Source organism: Plenodomus lingam (assembly GCF_022343315.1).
Source record: "Plenodomus lingam strain CAN1 chromosome Unknown contig_9, whole genome shotgun sequence".
In the NCBI taxonomy this organism is placed as follows: domain Eukaryota; kingdom Fungi; phylum Ascomycota; class Dothideomycetes; order Pleosporales; family Leptosphaeriaceae; genus Plenodomus; species Plenodomus lingam.
Window position 1 is genome coordinate 1,635,762 of NW_027093973.1, and position 13,210 is coordinate 1,648,971.

A 13,210-nucleotide genomic window follows, 5' to 3' on the forward strand; every position below is an offset into this window, starting at 1 on the left:
CCGGTACCTTCGGCTGGCACGAGAAGCGACCGACATCCATCGGCTGCCAATCCTGCCACTGTGTTCTCATCCGAAACCTTCTCTCTACCGTACCACTCTCCTCTGTCCATAGCCCACGAGATTTTGAACGACAGTAATATACTTGCCCACTCGACTCCACATCACTTGGTTTATTGTCACGACTCAGCGCAAGCATGACTGCTCTAGCGCCAGTTTCCCAGCCCATTGGCGTCTTCCCTCAGTTCTTTGCCCAGAGGCCTGAAGTCATTGTGCTGAAAGAAAAGGTGCTCTCGCTAACGGGTGACTCCTTCAGCAGTATGTTCCTGGCCTCTCTCTCCCCCTTGAATACCGATCTCGTCCCGCTCCTCACTACATATGCTGAAGAGTTTCAAAGTTGAAACCATCAACGGCGCACCCATTCTTCAGGTCGAGGGCAAAGTCATGTCCATTTCCGGCCGCAAAAAGGTGACCGATATGGCTGGAGTCCATCTCTTCAGTATTGTAAAGGAGCATCTACATATTCATGCGACCTTCAAGGTGGAAGGCCCTAACGGCGAGGTAATCATGATGGTGAAGAATCATTTCAAATGTACATCCACTATCTTCCAGTACTCTATTCCCGATCATGTATCGCGTGCGGGACTTGTTAGCAGAACTGACTCTGACCTTTCAGTGGTGGGTAGCAAAGCCACAGCCACATTCACCTCGCAAAATGGGCGCCCGGAGACGCTAATCATGCACGGAAACTGGTTCGACACTACGGCTGACATTGTTGACGAGGCACAAGGCGGTAAGTCTGCCCACGAAGAAACTGTTACACAACCGTACCATGGGTGTTGAGCTACTACTGTTACTAGTCATGATCATGTACACTGACTTGCTGGTCTTCTTCAGATATCATAGTCGCTCGCATCGACCGCAAACTTCTCAGCAGCAAAGATGTCTTCTTTGGACAACAAACGTATGCTGTGCAGGTTGCGCCAGGCGTGGATATGGCTCTGATAGCAGCACTATGCATTTGCCTTGACGAGAAGAATAACGAGAAATAGGATCCTTCTCGTTGTACAGTGCGCTCCGTAGTCTTAAGGCGCTTGGAGTGAATTAAGACAACGAGTGATTAGTACCATATTATCGCAGAAATCCTCATGGCGCATTCAACATCACAGCTTGGTCCTCACATGTTGATCACCAGATGTCAAGGGCTTGCAGTTTCACACCATTGATGCTGGTGATACCTCAAACCTACTGCCAGCGCTTTCTTGCCGAAAATACGATCTCTGGCGTCATGAAAAAATTCGAGGGCTGTATGGACAGAATCATCCTGTCTACGACATGATTGGCTCGGCAGGGATCTTGTTTTGCGATTAGCGAAATCTTAGCTCCGATCCATGACTGCATGCATTCCGGCCATGCGTAATCCTAGACGTTTTGGTCAAGCCATGGTGGAGCTATGTCCCGGATCTGACGCGCAACTTCAACCTTCAACCTGTCGTATTCATCGTCTTCTACAACTGCCAAAGTGGATGATAGTTTCATCACTCCAAAACCCCCACAAGTACCAATACACAATCCTGATGATGTCAAAACCGCGGGTAATATACTGGTTTCGGACCGATCTACGCTTGCACGACTCTCCAGCGCTTAAAGCAGCCCTTGACCTCAAACCAGATTGTCTCTATCCCATATGGACCTGGGATCCCCACTATGTCTACCGCGCCCGTGTAGGACCCAATCGATGGCAATACTTGCTCGACTGCCAGAAGGACTTGTCCAAGTCTATCACAAAGGTCAACCCGCAATCGAAACTCTTTGTCATTCGAGAAGCGCCTCAGACACTGTTTCCCAAACTATTCAAAGCCTGGCAGATTACGCATTTGGTGTTTGAGAAGGATACGGATGCCTATGGAAGAGAGCGAGATGAACAGGTTATGGAACTGGCGAAGACAGCGGGTGTTGAAGTTGTAGTGAAGACCGGACGGACATTATATGATCCGGACGAGCTCGTCAGGCAGAATCATGGTAAGCCAACCATGAGTATCAATCAAGTCCAGGCAGCAGGCAAGAAAATTGGTCAGATCCCACGACCCATACCAGCCCCTAAGTCTTTGCCCGGCCCAGGAAAGGTTGACTTTGATTTTCACCAAGAGAAACCGTCCAACAGTCCAGATATCAATGATGCCCAGCGGAACACAGATGAGGCCTCTTATTCCTCGCTCGCAGGGCCAAACGGCGACTTTGCTGTACCCACAATGAAGGAGCTAGGCTTGAAGCTTGCAACATCCACACACCGTGGAGGCGAAACCCTTGCACTCGAGGCACTAGAAAAGATCATCGCAAACGAGGAGTATACGGCAACGTTCGAGAAGCCGAAAACAGCACCGACAGCATTTGAGCCTCAAGCGACTACCCTCCTTTCTCCACATTTACATTTCGGCTCCCTCAGCTGCCGTGAATTCTACTGGCGCGTCCAGGATGTTGTCGACAGGTTCAAGGGCAAGGCCTCGCAACCACCTACGAGTTTAACAGGCCAACTCCTATTTCGAGACATGTATTTTGGTGCACAAGCAGCGTTGGGCTACTCTTTCAGCCAAACTTACAACAACCCTCAATGTCGATTCATCCCATGGCATCTTCCGTCAAAGATCGACATCAAGTCAAGCATGACCACAGGCGAATACCTTGTTGATGACGCAGAGGCAGAGATTCATTTCAAGCGCTGGAAGGAGGGCTGCACCGGATTCCCTTGGATCGATGCGCTCATGCGTCAGCTTAAGAGAGAGGGCTGGATACACCATCTTGGTAGACACGCTGTGGCCTGTTTCCTTACGCGCGGAGGTTGCTACATCGACTGGGAACGTGGTGCAGAGGTTTTTGAAGAGTGGCTCATTGACCACGAAGCTGCGTGCAATATCGGGAACTGGCAGTGGCTGAGCTGCACAGCGTTCTTTGCCCAATTCTTCCGGTGTTACTCACCTATTGCTTTCCCTCAAAAGTGGGACAAAGAGGGAGAATTCGTGAAGAGGTACGTACCAGAGCTGGCGAAGTTTGATAAAAAGTACATATATGAGCCTTGGAAAGCCCCAATTGCAGACCAGAAGAAGTGGGGCTGTCGGATCGAGGGTGATGGATTGTCGGTCGCCAAAGGGGAGGGAGAAACATATCCGAAACCCATGTTCGACTTTCCTACAAGACGAGATATTTGTCTTGATGGCATGAAGAATGCTTACCATGTGGGGTTATATGGCAATGATCCGAAAGTCATCGATGGAAGCTGGCGCCAATTGTTTAAAGACAGCGCAGAGGGTCCAACGGAAGGAACCGAAGGCCCACCTGGTGTCATGGTAGAATACCAAGACGCCGAAGGGCACGAAGAAAATCATCCCGTGGACGATGCACCAAATCCCAAAGCTACGAGAAAGATCTCAGCAAAAAGCGAGAAGAAGGTCACCCGTCAAACAAAACTGCCAACTCACAAACGAGAAGCAAGTCAGGGTACTTTAGACAGTGTGGTCACCCGGAAGAAGAAGAAAGAGAAAGAAGTGGCTCCAAACCATACCCATTTCGGCTGAGTATATACATCGATACTGACACCTCTTTTTTGGATTCCTACCATGTCAGTGCACAAATAGTGCCCTACGTATCCTCTACATGACTTGGACTTGTTGGTCCAATAGTGCAATGCAGCTACCCGGATAATAACATTGGCAATGCTTGCAGAGACAAATGCAATCGTGCGCAATCTGAATTTAGACCCTGCGAGACGCGGTTGAACATGGCAGATCCATAGCCTGACTCCATGGAAGAAAGATGCCAGGGGTAGTAGAACAGTGCAGCAACGTCACAATCTACAGGGGTGCAATCCTTCCCACTCCCACTACCGTCCAGAACGCTTCTTCTCTTCTCTCCTTCTCACCCTTTGAGCCTCTAGAATCTCCCAATCCCCGTTCATCCGCATTGATGTCAGCCTCGAACTCAATCCGCACAAAAATGGGTATCTCAAGCAAATCATCGTCTTCATCGAGCTCTTCCTCGACTGATCCGAAACCAGTTGTCGGCTTGAGAAAGCCAGGCACGACTTCAATAGCCACAGTAGTCCAATTACGGCCCTTGTCCCAGACTTTGCCTGCCTCTATCTGTCCATCGGCATTGAGCAGGGAGCCACGACGCTCAGGAGCTACAGTAGACGAGAGAGCATCATCCCAGACGTCTGTATTCTTGCCAATATCGAATTGCGGGCACAAAATGGTGACCCGTGATTGGACCTTACCGGGTGTCAGGCTTGACGTCGCCAGCGTAACACGAATCGGGTCAAAAAGAGGATTGCTGAGGGTGAGTAGAAAATGTGTAGCAACACCCGATCTCAAGGCAGTGTAGTTGATAGCGGGTGACTGTACAGAGGTGCTTGGTTGGCCAGGGTTAGTAGCGGGTAGTGCACGAATGCTTATGCGTGGTATGTGGCTGAGGGCGAGAATTTTGATTTTATACCGAGTCGAAGTTATTTTGGATTCTGGCTTAGCAACGATCTGACGACACGAGCGGCAGCGTTTTGTGCGTCTAGTGCAAAGAAGTGTAGGCACAGGTCGTAGTTCATCTTCGAAACGTATGTGAGGATTGATTTGCTCAAGCTTTTGAGTGGTGGAGAGAGTGGAGGCCCAACCATCTCTCTTAATACGCTCAATAGCCGCGATATCAGATGCTGGGTCGTGGATGGCCAAACCTTCCAGCTCTGAAGCAGCTTCTCGCATCGGTGAAGGCTTGTTACGCTTTTGCTTCTTTGCAGTCGTTGTGGAGTATAGATTCATGATGCGCGTATATGCAGAGGGCGACGAGAAATTCATGTCGCCCGCCGCAAACAAGGAATTGGACGGTGCCTGGGCCTCAAGTTGGGACTTGTAGAAGGCGCTGAGATTGGAGAAGAGGTCTTCACGGCTCAGTGGCTCGGAATCCGCTGGGTTTGTCATGAAGTCGTCTGTTGGAGACGAGGGCAATCCGGTCTCTCGGCTCCTGGCCTCGTGGTCTTTCCGTCTCTCACGCTCCTTGTCACGCTCCTTTAGTGTGGGAATCGGCTTGCCGCCATTGGCTATGCGTGAAATCTGTGCATAAACGCCTGTGTGCTTTTCAAACTCGATGCCCGTCTCGATGGTGCTCCAGTGGCAGTATGGACATGCCAATATGTGCCGGTCGCCAGTGCCAGGAGGCCTGTCTGGATTGTCGAGCACGTTGACGATCAAGGGCGATATACAGATGGGGCAATTGAAGCAGTTGCGCGTGCAGCGGTTCCCATCACTCTTGACAACGGAGCTGGGCACTTCAAATAGGCAATGCGGGCAGTACCAGTTCAGCGTCTCTTCAATAACACAGCGCGGACATCGAATCTGCTGACAGTCCTCGCAGTAGAGGAGGTGTTCGAGCGGGTAGAGCGAGTAGTTGGAGCGTGGGCTTTGCGGGTCGAAGTTGCGCTCGTCCTCTTCAGCTGCGGCTGCGGCAAGCAGCTGCGAGGCGCCGTGTTTGTTTGGGGTGACGGCGTTGCTGTCGAAGCAATCGCATGCGTAGAATGTGTAGGGAAACGCCTGTGCCATGCTAGCTGTTTCCTCGCTCGCCCTCGGCCAGAGTGAGCGTACGTGATGCTCTAAGAAAGTACGTATATGTTAGTTATACGTGAGCAGTCATGGGAACAGCGTGGTAGGTGCTGTCACTCTGGCGGTGGAGCCTACCGGTACCGGTAGTGGTAGAATACCTGGTAGTCGAAAATGAATGACTGAGAGAGGCAGGCAGTGGAATCTGGCTGTACCTACTGTGTTTGGCTGTGCTTTTCCTTCTGGAGTGGGTAGCTATATTGCGTTACATTGCATGTAGAGCAATTCACCATTTCACGCGTCCGACTCCATCAACTGTCACAATGAACTGAGGGCACATGGTTGATGTCGAGGCTCGGGGAAGCGAAACGCCGATTGGTGGTCAATATTCAGGGTCTTGACGTACTAGTCCTGGTCCTTTCGAAATACACGTGACGACACGCTCTTGGTCTCCTACTGATCAGTTACAACGTTTTGCCATTGCCATTGCCATTGCCATTGCCATTGCGGTCGGCGAGCTGCAAACCTTTTCTGCCTTTGCTTTCATCCGCCCAATCGCTCAACCGCTCAATCATGACTACCTACTCAATTCGCGCGTTTATTCCTCCATTGACGCGCCGCTGCCTACCCCTCCAAAGTATGCGCCGCTATGCAGTTCAGGCCCCAGGCGCGCCAATGATGGAGATATTCAGCAATCAACAGAAGTGGATGCAAAAGGAGCGAGCTGCCTCACAGGTCGAACTGAGTAGGAGCGTCGACTACCTTCGCGATGAGGTTGCTTCGCGCCTATGCGAGCGACTTTTGGTGCGTGCGATCCAACCAGCCGTCCAGCTTTCCTTGTACACCGCTCACGAACTCAAAGGACATCAATCGCCATTTTCCAAAGGTGCTTGATCTTGGTGCCAACGCGTGCAACATCGCTCGGATGCTCACGCTGCCCTCCGAGGACGAACCCGACAAAGGTCCACGGTCCAAGCGCATTGGTACCCTGATTGCCGCTGAGTCGTCCGAAACACTTCTGTACAGAGATGCAGATTTGCCCTTCAATAAAGAAATAGACATTGTGCGACAAGTCTTGCCAACTTCAGAACTACTCCCATATGAAGCAAACACCTTTGACGCTGTCCTGAGCAGCCTGAGTCTCCACTGGATCAATGACCTGCCCTCGGTTCTAGCGCAAACCAATAACATACTCAAACCCGATTGCCCGTTCATCGGCGTCATGATGGGCGGCGACAGTCTCTACGAATTACGAACATCCCTGCAACTCGCTGAGCAGGACCGCCGCGGGGGTGTTTCCACTCATACTTCACCGCTGGCCGATGTGAAGGACATTGGTGGTCTTCTACAGAAGGCCGGCTTCAATCTTCTGACCGTGGATATCGATGACATTGTCGTCGATTATCCGGATGTGACATCCTTGATGAAGGACCTTCAAGCCATGGGAGAATCCAATGCGGTAATCACGCGCGAGAAGGGTGCCATACATCGAGATGTGCTGCTGGCTGCTGAACCAATATACAGGGAGCTACATGGGAACGAAGATGGCACTCTACCAGCGACATTTCGACTGATTTACATGATTGGTTGGAAGCCAAGTCCTACACAGGCGAAACCATTGGAGAGAGGCACTGGCATGTTCAGTATCAAAGACTACTTGGAGAAGGACAAGAAGCCTGGTGGCGACGGTATATAGGAGAACCTTCAAGGAAACTAAGAATTACTTGTACCACTGTTATTAATTCCATGCGCCTCGGTGCGTTGTGGTGCGAGATGAGTTGGTCTGATCAAAAGGGGGACCACTGTCCGCCAAGAAGATCAGAGTACAAGAAGATAATCTAACATTATACCAGTCCATCTGCAAAGAGAGCAGCCTACCCACCCTGGCCACTACATTCTTCATCATATCCATCCTTTCATCAAAGATAATCGCTGCACTCACCCACCACACCCACCACATCCCCCTCCATCGCCCCCATCGCCTCCATCGCCCCCATCGCCTCCATCGCCCCCATCGCCTCCATCGCCCCCATCGCCTCCATCGCCCCCATCGCCCCCGGAACTGCCACCCGTACCACAACCTCCATCTGCATGCCCCCTTCCCCCGCAACTCCCCGCACATGCCGGCGTGCCCCCGCCCCCGGCACAGGCCCCCAAACTTGCACTTGCCGCACAAGTTCCCGCCACACACCCTCCTCCTGCTGGAACCTGTGTATGATCCTGGCTAACACCTGGCTCCGCATAAGAGGGGACAAAGATGGGCATGGGGTAGTACATTGGATAGCCATATGCGCCATACAGATACGCATCATCTTTGCTTTCCCGGGAGGGCGCTTCTTTAATCTTGCGATTCTTCTCATATCGTTTACATACTTTGGCATACATGATGTCTAGGTCTTCGAGCTCTTTCCGTCTACGTGCCGCGCTGCGCTCATCGGTTCTGGCGAGGGCGTTGTGGTTGCTCACATGGATCCCGAGATGCGGTTCCCTGGGGAAGTTGTTGGAGTCGAGAGCTGAGACGCTGATGCTGGAGCGGCGGCGTGGGAGAGAGGAAACACGATTGAGGAAACTGGAACGGAGCGGCTCACGTGTGCATTCACAGTACCAGCAACTGCACTCAGCGTAAGGCTGGGCATACTTTTTCTCATAGGCGAGAGAGGTAGCTTGAAAAGCTTTGTGGAGATCACTATCCGGGATCTTGTCGTCGTGGTTCAGGAATTTCTTGGTTTCGGCGAGGGTATAGCGGTAATATATGCTCGGGGTGAGTTGGTGGGTATGCTATTATCCACTGAGCATCGTTTACCGGTACACAGCGAGCGCAGGGTTTTGCAGATAGAAACAGAATAGACAGGAGAACTCACCCAAGCTAGATCCACATCCAAAGTTGGCACAACGATACAATTTGGGGAATCCGCCGAGAGCAGTACGAAGCGGTGATATTTTACAATCAGGCGCTGTGTTGTAGCTTTCACACTCGGGCTATGCAACCAATCAATCTTGACCATCTTCTGCACAAACGTGCCTTGCCGTAATACCGCACCGACAAGGTCGATCCCGAAATTACTCGAGTTGTCCCAATACCGGCTCATGAGTTGACGTATCGCCATACGGCTCCCTTTTGCGACGAATTCCGGCGTATACTGGGACGCATTGATATATTTGAGATCGAACACCGAATGCAGGGCATTGGAGAACAGGTTCTTGAGCCCCTCTACAGTGCTACCGTTCGTATTTGAGAGGCTCTCTCGTATGGCATCCGGCTTGAACTCGGGTCTTGTTTGAACACACCGATTAGGGAAAAAAGGATCGTGTGTACTGATTTTCTTGCCTGGCGCTGTGGTTGCCGGTTCACCACGGCTATTTAGTATGGTGCCAGGGAGAGGCTTATCTTCTTTGCGAAGATCGTCGGCATCTTTAATGAACTTGCCCACGCGAAGTATTTCGTGATGAAGAGTGATGCCACAATTTCGACAATCATGGCGAAAGGTTTTGCTTGCGTAACCAGTGTCCTCGGAGAGATAGATTTGCAAAGCTTCCGGTCTTGATGAAGAAGGCGGCATTGTCCATGGTACTCTGTTACTAGAGTCGCATTTCGGGCACGTAAGCTCCTTCGGTTCCTCATCTGCTAAAGGATCCCATGGTCTTTTCGCCGTTAACCTGAAATGATGCTTATCCTCTTGTGTGTACTCGAATGTCGCATTGTCTATAGCCGCGTAAATTTTCTCCCATGGGAAATTGACGTGCCACTGTGCGTGCCGATTTTGTCTTATACAGTCCTCGAGATAGATCCTTGGATTAAGCATGTGGGTGTGCCACACCATGAGTACATCCAGCGGAGGCAACTCAACCCTTTCTTTAGGGTCGTCAGAGAACGGAAACCCGGCCACTATCACTATCCATCAGTACATTCTGTTCCTTCCTGGACGACATTTGAGGAGAATATACCGTCAAAGAGAGATCCGGATTCAAAGTCGCGGGTCGTCGTCAAGCGAGGGAACCTCCCGACTCCAGTGTTTGGGAATCGTCCACGCGGCGCGTTCCACCACTTTTGGTACCTGTCCACAGCCTTGGCAACAAATATGGCCCACCTCTTGTCACGGATTCTTTCTGCAAGCCTGGCATCAATGCTTGCAGACGAACTAGATGGCTGCGACTCAAGGGCTGCTTGCAACGGATCTCGCGTGTGGGTACCGTTGATCTGGGAGCCTTCGTCTGCGGACACCAACCAGTCGTTCTGATCCATCAACCTTAGGTCCTCGTCCTCCATCCCGATCCCATACAAACCCTCCCTGTTTCCAACATGTCTCCGTAACTTGGCAAACGCATGGAGGAGCTTCAAGTGCGCTATGCACTCAGCTGGTGTTGGAATCTCGAGACGACTTGGCCGGAAATCAAGGTCCTCAATCGTAGGGACACAACCCTTGGGCAGACTTTGTTGGACCGTGGACGAAGCCGATGCAATTGATGGTGCCTGGGAGCTGTAAGGTGGAGGCTCAGCATACCAACTCTCAAATGTCTTCATTGCCCCCTTCCGTAACGCAGTCATCGCCTTCACCTTCGCCTTCTCCCCTTCTTTTTGTTTAGTCTTTGGCTCTGCAGCTGGTGCCATGGTGTATTTGCGAGAGAGGTTTCCGCCTTGGGTTCCCAAAGCATCTTCAGAACAGCAATAATGGACATTCCAAAGGGTTTATCTAGCATGGTCGTCACGCGGGAGGCTCCTGGTGTTCGCTTGCCAATACCCAATCCAGGCACCCGGTGAAGACAAGGCGGGCTAGGCTGGCGGCAAGCGAGGCTTCTTTGATGCCTTCTCGCAGAGGCTGAGCCAGATACATGACCAACCACAATCTGGACTCGCGCGTGTGCTGGGTTTCCCCCGCCTTTTTGCCCTGCTCACCGGAAACCGCAGTATTGGTAGCTTTTTGTAGAAGTCCGCTTGGTGTCTGATGAGATGCATGTACAAATATGGGATAGTATCGGTAGTTGGAGTGAATGCAGTGCGCAGGAATGCGTACGAATGACATGATGCTTTCTCAGCCCTCCGAATTACTACCCGCAACTATTGTATTGCCTAGGTGGCACAACAACGCTAGCGAGCAAGATCCTGTACAATTACCTTTAACCAAGAAGATTTTTGGCATTGAATGCCGAGAGCCATGGTCCTATAATCTTGACATACCTATATTCCAGAGATGGGTTTGACCCAACACATGGATGGGTAAGGCGCAAAGAACCGGATCCTAGAAGTGGCTTGATCAAAAGAATGAGCTTGAAATAAGTCACGCATGTGGTTATTTACCACGTCAAGTTGAAGCTAGGAATATGTGTCATTGGCCATGTACCAAGCTCGTTTCTGCGTCTGAACAGCTTTACAATGGGCCGTGAATGCTCTAAATGGGTATCAAGTGAAGCAGCCGTACCTCCAATATCGTTCCAAAACAACTTACAATCCGTAAACAAATGTAGTCTTTTCATCGCCCTGCCTACCAGCTAGAGCAGCTTGTTCCAACCAGTCAGCAAGCCACAAAAGGCTTGTGTTTGACCGCATCAACCTGACCACTCGCTTCAACCATTCGCGATCCGAGGGAAGCGGGCCTCGACCTTCTAGATTCTCCTTCTCTATATCTTCAATAGTCCATCTGGCCAGGAGACTCCGCCGCACGTCATTCTCCGACTTGAGACGTCTCAGAAACAAAACATAACCTAGTGCGGCCACTGCTACACATGCAAGCGTCCACCCAAAGGGCACTACATAGCCCGATTCAGCGTATCTTGGGTTAAAAAGCATGGCCGAAAGGACACCTGCTAGATTGCCCCAGCCATTTATTCCAAGAAGTATTGCGCGCTTTCCTGGGGAGGGGGTATTTCCGGAGATCCATGCGACGGTTAGTGGCGACGCAACGTAAGTACCAGACAAGAGCACACAGAGGGCCAAGTATCGTGGCACCGCCCAAGACATGGGAAGTACAACTACCATAATCAGCCCTATGACCATGACAGCCAAGCCACACAGCACTGGAACAAGACGTATACGGTGCTTGTCGCTATATCCTGCAGCAAAGAAGAGTACGACGGCACCACAGATGTGCGGTGGCGCAGTCAGTAAATTGATCAGAGCAGGGTCTTGCTTCTCCAGCAATGGGGCAAGAACTAGTGGCAGGAAGACGGAGAATGCGTAGACTGGAATAGCAGAGAGGATATTGCAGACCAGAATGTGCCAGATCTTGGTGTTGAAGACGGCTGCAACAAGATCGTGGGGGCTAAGGCCGCGGTCATCAACAAGATGTTGCGAAGCAGATATGAATGGTTTTGAGGTAGGCAAGAGGCCACGAGACTCTTCGTTGTACTCCATCTCCTCCTCATCGTAAGGTCGCTGAGCCGCCGCAGGGGCAGTCTGCATATTCCTGTCAGATACAATACGTGTAGCTGCGTATCGTCGTTCGTCTGGAGATAGAAACCAGGCTGTTTCAACGCTGTGAGGGAGCCAAAAATAGCCGACAATTGCGACCAGCATAGTGACGATTCCCTCGAGCAGGAAGAGAACCTGCCATGGCGATTTGGGCAGTTTCCCCGCGCCGGTACGGTCGTCCTGGAAGCGAGAGAAGACACCGTAGCTTATCAGACCGCCGAGTGCTCCGCCCACGGCTGCTTGTCCATAAAAGAGTGAAAGTCGCTTGCCGAATTCGAAACGGGTGTAGAAGAGAGAGAGGTAGGTGACGGTGACTGGGTAGAAGCCGGCTACAAAGAGGGTCAGCACACGCACACATTCATGTTATGCGCATCTTGAGTATGCACGGTCAGGACCTACCCTCGAGGCATCCGATAAGGATGCGCAGGGTATACAGCTGCCACTTGTGCTGGACCCAAGCATGCAAGGCAGTGCATAGCCCCCATAACAACATGCAGCTGGGCACCCATAAGACCATGCCATATCTCCGACCCAGAGCTGCACCAAGTGGCTGTAGGGCGACAAAGAAGGCGAAGAAAAGGGCCACGGCCGTGTTCAGGTCGCTCTTCTCGAGGCCGATATCTGCAGTGAAATGGGCAGTTTCCGCATTTCCAATCTACGACGTGGCAGGTTAGCGACTCGGTTATGATTCTTATCTAACACACACGAATGACGACGACGAGCGGCCTGCCATGTTGGACACGTACATTCGCCTTGTCCAGGGCATTGAAGAGGAACAGAAGGGCGAGGAATGGCAGCAACAGGCAGTCTAACTTGCGCAATGTTCGCTGCTGCAGGTCTCTGTCGGTTGCGGCCGTCTGTACGTGTTCATCGGGCGGCATGGCATGCGCTGATGTTGATGGTCTGTGATCAAGAGCATGTCGAGCCAGATAGGCCTCTTCGGTGACTTCGGTGAGCTCATGAAGACTGGATGCTTGTGCTCGGTCCTCGCCCATGATGCGCCAAGACGAAATCCCTCCTGACCTACCGTCCTCACCGGCGCCACGCCAAGCAAGTGACAATCACAAAGTGGCACGCCCTCAGGTGACCTGGTTGATGGCTAGCGACGGTGACCTACTACTAAGTAATACCTAGGGTGGGTAACATCGTGATCCTAGAGTGCATGTTTATGGTGTGCATCGTGACGCGACCATGTTGGGCGGGTTGGCCGAGTCGGAGTAACCGGTGG

The 13,210-nt window shown here is 51.6% G+C and overlaps 7 protein-coding genes across 7 annotated transcripts; 3 read left to right on the plus strand and 4 right to left on the minus strand.

The window, feature by feature from the left end:
• Positions 1-194: 194 nt before the first annotated feature.
• IAQ61_011012 (uncharacterized protein) lies at positions 195-1,049 on the plus strand (the record flags this gene model as incomplete). The annotated part of the gene is made up of 4 exons (XM_003835033.1): positions 195-315; positions 395-589; positions 674-790; positions 895-1,049. 4 exons carry the CDS (start codon positions 195-197, stop codon positions 1,047-1,049), a joined length of 588 nt encoding a protein of 195 aa, XP_003835081.1.
• Positions 1,050-1,388: 339 nt separating this feature from the next.
• Positions 1,389-3,569, plus strand: IAQ61_011013 (uncharacterized protein; the record flags this gene model as incomplete). The annotated part of the gene is made up of 1 exon (XM_003835034.2): positions 1,389-3,569. One exon carries the CDS (start codon positions 1,389-1,391, stop codon positions 3,567-3,569), a length of 2,181 nt encoding a protein of 726 aa, XP_003835082.2.
• Positions 3,570-3,845: 276 nt separating this feature from the next.
• Positions 3,846-5,579, minus strand: IAQ61_011014 (uncharacterized protein; the record flags this gene model as incomplete). The annotated part of the gene is made up of 1 exon (XM_003835035.1): positions 3,846-5,579. One exon carries the CDS (start codon positions 5,577-5,579, stop codon positions 3,846-3,848), a length of 1,734 nt encoding a protein of 577 aa, XP_003835083.1.
• A 449-nt stretch (positions 5,580-6,028) lies between these two features.
• Positions 6,029-7,506, plus strand: IAQ61_011015 (uncharacterized protein). The gene is made up of 2 exons (XM_003835036.2): positions 6,029-6,380; positions 6,439-7,506. Exons 1-2 carry the CDS (start codon positions 6,150-6,152, stop codon positions 7,270-7,272), a joined length of 1,065 nt encoding a protein of 354 aa, XP_003835084.1. The 5' UTR covers positions 6,029-6,149; the 3' UTR covers positions 7,273-7,506.
• Positions 7,507-7,514: 8 nt separating this feature from the next.
• IAQ61_011016 (uncharacterized protein) lies at positions 7,515-10,242 on the minus strand (the record flags this gene model as incomplete). Its single annotated transcript, XM_066099013.1, has 3 exons — positions 9,522-10,242; positions 8,438-9,462; positions 7,515-8,354 (listed from the first exon to the last, which is right to left on the minus strand). Exons 1-3 carry the CDS (start codon positions 10,183-10,185, stop codon positions 7,515-7,517), a joined length of 2,529 nt encoding a protein of 842 aa, XP_065951171.1. The 5' UTR covers positions 10,186-10,242.
• A 37-nt stretch (positions 10,243-10,279) lies between these two features.
• On the minus strand, positions 10,280-10,597 carry IAQ61_011017 (uncharacterized protein; the record flags this gene model as incomplete). Its single annotated transcript, XM_066099014.1, has 1 exon — positions 10,280-10,597. The coding sequence occupies one exon, from the start codon at positions 10,595-10,597 to the stop codon at positions 10,280-10,282; it is 318 nt and encodes a 105-aa protein (XP_065951172.1).
• A 228-nt stretch (positions 10,598-10,825) lies between these two features.
• Positions 10,826-13,172, minus strand: IAQ61_011018 (uncharacterized protein). Its single transcript, XM_066099015.1, has 3 exons — positions 12,729-13,172; positions 12,382-12,637; positions 10,826-12,311 (listed from the first exon to the last, which is right to left on the minus strand). The coding sequence occupies exons 1-3, from the start codon at positions 12,975-12,977 to the stop codon at positions 11,017-11,019; spliced, it is 1,800 nt and encodes a 599-aa protein (XP_065951173.1). The 5' UTR covers positions 12,978-13,172; the 3' UTR covers positions 10,826-11,016.
• Between the last annotated feature and the right edge of the window lie 38 nt (positions 13,173-13,210).

Excerpts from the sequence above, each read along its gene's own strand:
- IAQ61_011018 (XM_066099015.1), bottom strand. The coding sequence starts at position 12,977 with ATGGGCGAGGACCGAGCACAAGCATCCAGTCTTCATGAGCTCACCGAA. Across the intron at positions 12,638-12,728 it reads ATGCCCTGGACAAGGCGAAT|ATTGGAAATGCGGAAACTGC; the intron begins GTACGTGTCCAA and ends GCCACGTCGTAG. Across the intron at positions 12,312-12,381 it reads CCTTATCGGATGCCTCGAGG|CCGGCTTCTACCCAGTCACC; the intron begins GTAGGTCCTGAC and ends CCCTCTTTGTAG.
- IAQ61_011015 (XM_003835036.2), top strand. The coding sequence starts at position 6,150 with ATGACTACCTACTCAATTCGCGCGTTTATTCCTCCATTGACGCGCCGC. Across the intron at positions 6,381-6,438 it reads GCCTATGCGAGCGACTTTTG|GACATCAATCGCCATTTTCC; the intron begins GTGCGTGCGATC and ends ACGAACTCAAAG.